Raw genomic sequence first — 5,913 nt, 5'->3', positions numbered from 1 at the left:
GCGCAAGGCGTAGCCGAACGGAGCAGCCGGTAGGTGGAAAAAAGGGCGTGGTCTTGCGCACCTAGGCGAGGACTGAGACGCTGCGCGTGCGCGGGCCGCTAACCTGGCAGTCTTTCGCACCTGAATGCCGCTCTAGGCTCCTTCCCCCTCTCTCCGTGTGGGGGAAAGGGCGGGACCGCGAGCACCTAGGAGAGGGCGGAGGCGATGCGCATGCGCATGCTGCTAACTTCGTAGCCCTCCGCACCAAAAGCCGCTGGTTCCCCTCTTAATGTCCCCTTCTCTCTTCTCTGGGCGAGGAAGAAGAGGCGGGGACATGGTACATACATACACCTTGGCGCAGGCGCAGTTGTCCCCCTTTTCCCCCCGCCCCGTCTGCTCCTGTAGCACCTCCCTGCCTCCTCCTTTCTTTGGGCACCTGAGTCCCGCCTTCAGGAGAATGTCGCGAGTTTTCTGAGGCTCAGCCTTAGAACTCCGACCTCCAGCGAAAGACCTAACTCTTCCTCTTCTGGCTGTCCCCCCACTTTTGGAGCTTTTCTACTCTCAGGGAATCCTAGTCTTTGGAAAAGATAATGTAGAGAGAGGACTAAGCTGTTCCTGTCTCCGCCTTTACGGGATAAACTTGCTGTTTGTGGCCCGAGTCAGGAGGTCCTGGGTTCAAATATGACCTCAAACACTTCCTAGCTTTGTGACTCTGGGCAAGTCTCTTAAACCCCGTAGACTAACCTTTACAGCTCTTCTGTCTTAGAACTAATACACAGTAACACAGTATAGATTCCAAGACGGAGGGCAAGAGTTCACAAAACAAAACAAAACAGTGTCTGGCATGTAAGGGGGTGCTCAATAAATGCTTGTTGAATGTATGATCGATGTCATATTTATCGCTCGCCTCATCGAGTGGGGGAAGGGTGGGAGAGAATTTGGAACTCAATTTTTTCATCAATTAATATATTTTTATGTAATTGAGAAATCTTTAACGAAATATATTTTAAAAAGACATTCTGGTTGATCGACAGACTGGAGCTCTAATTTCATTAATATAGGGAACTGCCAAGTAAGGGAACGCCCTCTTCCAATGCAAATAGCTACCTTCCGTGCAAGTTTTAGGCTTGGGGAGCAGACTGCTTAGACCCGTTTCCTCTGCTCTCTATTCATTAGAGTCTTGTGCCTAGTAAGAAGCAGCTCTGGGTTCCAGAGGCGAGAGACAGGTTCTGATCCTGCCTATATTACTTATTCACTCTGTGACCCTGGGCAAGGGTCCTCTCTGATACTCAGCTTCAGATATTCCCATCTGTGAAAAGGGAATAATGCTACTCCTCCACCTCGCAGAGTTGCATGGAGGATCGAATGAGATAGTTACTTTAATACGTAAATCTTCAACCAACACACATTTAGAATGTGTCCCAAAAGTTTTAGGTCCATTTAAGCCATTAAATGATTTTAGCATTAAATGGTTAAGTTTGAACGACTTAAAACTGCCCTAAGATTTTCGGAACACTATTTAGAATGCCAAGCACTCACCCTAGCTGTGTGACCCTGGGCAAGTCACTGAACCCCGATCGTCTAGCCCCTGCAGCTCTTCTGTCTTAGAGTTGATACTAAGACAGAAGGTACGAGAGAGAATGCCAAGCATCCAAACCAAAAGCGAGGCAATACTTCCCTTCAAGGAGCTGGCATTCGAGAGGGAAAGGGGACACAGTACATCCTCCATTAGTAAATGCCAGTTACAAATAATGGGAAGGGGAATACTAGGGGAATCAGGAAAGCAGCTCTCAGGATGAGGGCTCTAAACCCATTCACACCCTTTCCGTCAGTGGAGCCCAAGTCAACATTCTCTCATAAATGCGGGTGGGGGGACCTGGCAAAGAGAGCTCTGGATCTCTGGACTAAGAAAGGACAAATCGCAGGTATCCAGGTATCGGCCTGGAGGCGGAGTACCTTAGTAGGTAAAAGAAAACTACCACCTCCGCCTGTCCTCCACCAGAGGTCAGGGAAGCCCCACTGGGGATAAGCCAACCCCGCCCCCGGAGGGCCCAGCCCCTCCGGGAACAGCTGGCTCCAGCTGTGTGCAGTGCATCAGAAGCAGAATAAACAGCTCCCCCGAAGGAGGGCCAGATCACAGGGTGGAGGTGGGATAGAGATCAGACCCCGGGAACCCCCATCGCCACTGGGGTTGATCCGGCCTCTTGGGTCCCCAGCGAGCACTGAGATGCGTCCAGAGAGGGCCCTGAGGGGGTGCGGGGGGTGGCGGGGGAGCTAACCGTGTTGGGAGATGGGGGCGGGCCCTCCTGTTCCTGGATCCTGCTCCCGGCCCTTTCTCCCATCTCCTCCCCCTCCTCCCGGGTCCCGCCCCCTTCCTCTCGCCCTCCACCCCACCCCCCCTTTTAAGAGCTGCCGGCTGCTGCCTCTCCAGTTTATCCTCATCCCTAGGGGGGCCACCACCGGGGATGGCTGCTCAGCGGCTCGGCAAGCGGGTCCTGAGCAAGCTGCAGTCACCCTCCCGGGCCGGGGGCAGTCCTGGTGGTAGCCCTGGGGGTCTGCAGAAGCGACACGCCCGAGTCACGGTCAAGTACGATCGGCGGGAGCTACAGAGGCGGCTGGACGTAGAGAAGTGGATCGACGGGCGCCTGGAGGAGCTGTACCAGGGCCGGGTGAGGCCAGAGAGTCGGGGAGGAGGAGGAGGGTTCCCAGGACCGACGGGGAGGGGGATTCAGAGGACCCAAGCCTGGGGAGGGGTCGCTCACATTTCCTTTCAGGGTGGTTCCTCGTCATCTTGCAATGTTAAGAATGTACGAAACTTGGAACGCAAAAGGACCTTAGAGAAAATCTAGCAGCGCCTCCCCCACCAATTTGGCAGATAGGAAAACTGAAGCTCAGAGAAGCTTAACTTGTCCCCAAATGTTGGGTGGCTGCCTTTGCCCTCCCACTGTCTATTCCTATCCTACCCTTTCCGTTCTCCTCTCCCCCATAACCTCCCTCCACTTTGCTGCTACCAACCTCTCCTCACTAGGGCCAGACAGAGGGACCCGCCCCCCACCCCAGTTCCTCCGTCATCCCATCCCCTTTCTAATGGCCCCACCCGTGGGGCCCTGGGTTTGACAAGGACCAGGGAAGGGCTGCTGGAGAGATGAGAAACGGCTTTATCCCGAGCATCTCAGAGACGGTGACTCGGGGATACAAAGGCTCAGGGCCAAACTTTGTGGTGGCCAACGTGGGCCCTGGGTGGGCTGGGACACAAGGGAGTCCTAAACACATCTGGAGGGACACACAGACGAAGAAACAGCTCCGAGACGCTCTCACAGAAAGTAGCTACCCAGGACCACAGCGCTATCCAAGAAGGCACAGGGGACTAGCTTTGGGGGGCTTTCCCCGGAGCTAACACGAGGACTCCATCTCTGGACATACTGAAGGTTCGAGAGCCATTTGCAGGGTCCTGGGCCCGGCTCCCAAGCCAGCAGGAACCCATGTAAACAACACTTCTTTCCGCCTGAAGCAAAAAGAGAATGTTTGGTGTTTGGGGGAAGGGCTGGAAGATTTCCAGAAGCCAGAGCTCTTGATCTCCCAATCTGATCCAGCCTCCACCACCACCCCACCCCACCCCCACAAGCCCCCCCCAAGAGGATTGGGGGGAGGTAGAGCCAGGAGACAGCCCCAAGGCAGTCCCCCTGCTTCCCCCTGCCTCCTGTCTCTTCTCCCTGGGGCACAGCTGGGCCCTGTCCCTGGAGGCTGGCTGGAAGCCAGATGAGAGACTGGGCAGACAGCCCAGACCCCAGTGCTAAGAACTGCCAGGTGCCCCCCCAATCCTCCCCACCCTGTAGGGTGATCAGAGACAGCAGAGACCTCTCCTGGGGACACACAGCATCATCCTGGGGTGGTAGAGGGGTACCGGAATGACCTCAGGCCCTGTCTTGAATTCTTTGGCCAAGTGCCTTGTCTTCCATTCCCACTCCCCAGAGCCCCAAGGGGACCCAGGCATCCTGGAGCTGGGATCCACAGGAACAGCTCCAGTTCCATTCCAACTCTCCCCTCCCCCGCCTCCCTCCTTCCTCCCCAGCTCAGACTTTTCCATGAAAGGGCAGAGTCAGGGGCCTCTGGCTGGGGACCCAGGAGACTTATCTCTCCCCACCCCCACCCCTCAACCTCAAATCCAGGCCCTGGCATTCCCAGGCAGGACTGATCCTGCTTTCTGGCTGGCTCTGGGATTCCAGCTTGGACACAGAATTCTTCTGCCCCCCATTTGCCCTGAGGACCCCTCTTTGCCTCCCCACCCACATACTCTTCTTTGTGGGAAGTTCCCAAGATGGTCTGGGTCTTAATCTTGGACCCTTCCAGGACACATCCGATCAGATGTAAGGAGCACAATCGCTCATAAACCCACCAGCCAGAGACAGAGGTGTGGGCAGAGCTGGGGTCCTGAGGAGCTTCCTGACTAGGAAGGCCAGGTTTGGAAAGGAGGGGAACCAGACAAGGCATAGGAAGGGCTCAGTGGCAGTGGTAGGGGGCCCTATTGTATGGGGGGGGGCAGGCGGGCCAGGCGGGCCGGGTGCCTTCTCTTAGTGCTTGTACCAGATGGTCATGCCTGGTAGTACCATCTCTGCATAGCACATGCTCCAGCCTGGAGTGAGATGAGTCAGCGGGTCCTCCTCGCCACCCCAAGAAGGAAGGGGCTCTGGTATTCTCTGGGTCCCAGAGGGACAGGAAGTGGAAGAGTTTTGGTAGGGGACGAGAAGAAGAGGAAGATAAAAGATTTGGGGATCCCCAAACCCCAACTGATCCCTGACCTTACAGGAGGAAGACATGCCTGATGAGGTCAACATTGATGAGTTATTGGAACTAGAGAGTGAAGAGGAGAGAAGCAAAAAAATTCAGGTTGGTGGCTTTCCCCCATCAGACTGAAAGCTTCCTGAGGGCAGAGGCTATCTTTCCTCTTATTTATGTATTTATTTACCTTCTATCCTGGAATCAATACTCTGTATTGGTTCCAAGGCAGAAGAGTGGTGAGGGCTAGGCAATGGGGGTCAAGTGACTTGCCCAGGGTCACACAGCTAGGAAGTGTCTGAGATCAGATTAGAACCCAGGACCTCCCATTTCTAGGCCTGGCTCTCAATCCACTGAGCCACCCCCCGGCTGTCCCCTTTCCTCTCATTTAATATCCCTGGTGCTTAACATAGTGCCTGACACATAGGAATGGGAAGGGGTCTTAGAGGATGGGCAGGGGAAAGAGACAGAAAGATGGAGGGAGAAAGGGGAAGGGAGAGAAGGAGAAAGGGATGGTGGGAAGGAAGGAGAGAGGAGGAAAAGGAGAAAGGGAGGGAGAGAGGGAGATGAAAGGAGAGAGAGAGAGAGACAGAGACAGAGAGAGACAGAGAGAGACCTAGGGAACAAGCACCTTGAGAAGAATAGGGCAAGAGAAGCTGAAAAGCTAGATGATTTTGGAGCTGTCCCTCTCAAGTTTCCCCTCACACTTGGGGAGAAGCACTTCTATCCCTGCTCTGGAAAACTTCTCTTCCCATTTCTCTGAGACCCTGCTGTCATGATGGGAGCTGGGGGTACAGATGAATAGCATATGGGTGGGGGAGAGATCGGTCTGTGTATTTCATGTACTTTTTTGGTGGGGTTTCAGGGAATCTTGAAGGCCTGCAGGAACCCCACAGAGGTAAGTCCTGCCCCTTGTTCTGGGTTCCATCCAGGGAAGGTGGAGGGGAGGTGGGAAAGGACCTTTTCTCTCCATTCTACAGGCCTGCCTCCCCTTCTCTTCTAGATCCCTCTACTGCCAAGGTGGCTTAGTCCTCTCCTCTTCCCATCCCCTGCCTCCTCCCCTCCCCTGGGACTCTCTCTGGACTCTCTTCTCTCTCTCTCTTCTTTCTTTCTCTCCTCTCTCTCTTCTCTCTTCTCTCTTCTCTCTTCTCTCTCTCT

At 54.7% G+C, this 5,913-nt stretch overlaps 1 protein-coding gene across 1 annotated transcript; it reads left to right on the top strand.

Annotated features, from left to right (window-relative positions):
• Positions 1–2,315: 2,315 nt before the first annotated feature.
• Positions 2,316–5,773, top strand: PPP1R14A (protein phosphatase 1 regulatory inhibitor subunit 14A). The gene is made up of 3 exons (XM_044667380.1): positions 2,316–2,648; positions 4,786–4,866; positions 5,621–5,773. The coding sequence occupies exons 1-3, from the start codon at positions 2,445–2,447 to the stop codon at positions 5,756–5,758; spliced, it is 423 nt and encodes a 140-aa protein (XP_044523315.1). The 5' UTR covers positions 2,316–2,444; the 3' UTR covers positions 5,759–5,773.
• Positions 5,774–5,913: the final 140 nt, after the last annotated feature.

Source organism: Gracilinanus agilis, chromosome 3 (genome assembly GCF_016433145.1).
Source record: "Gracilinanus agilis isolate LMUSP501 chromosome 3, AgileGrace, whole genome shotgun sequence".
Taxonomy (NCBI): domain Eukaryota; kingdom Metazoa; phylum Chordata; class Mammalia; order Didelphimorphia; family Didelphidae; genus Gracilinanus; species Gracilinanus agilis.
Note: the sequence above shows the minus strand (reverse complement) of the source record. Positions and strands in the feature narration are given on the sequence as shown.

Excerpts from the sequence above, each read along its gene's own strand:
- PPP1R14A (XM_044667380.1), top strand. The coding sequence starts at position 2,445 with ATGGCTGCTCAGCGGCTCGGCAAGCGGGTCCTGAGCAAGCTGCAGTCA. Across the intron at positions 2,649-4,785 it reads AGGAGCTGTACCAGGGCCGG|GAGGAAGACATGCCTGATGA; the intron begins GTGAGGCCAGAG and ends CTGACCTTACAG. Across the intron at positions 4,867-5,620 it reads AGAGAAGCAAAAAAATTCAG|GGAATCTTGAAGGCCTGCAG; the intron begins GTTGGTGGCTTT and ends GTGGGGTTTCAG.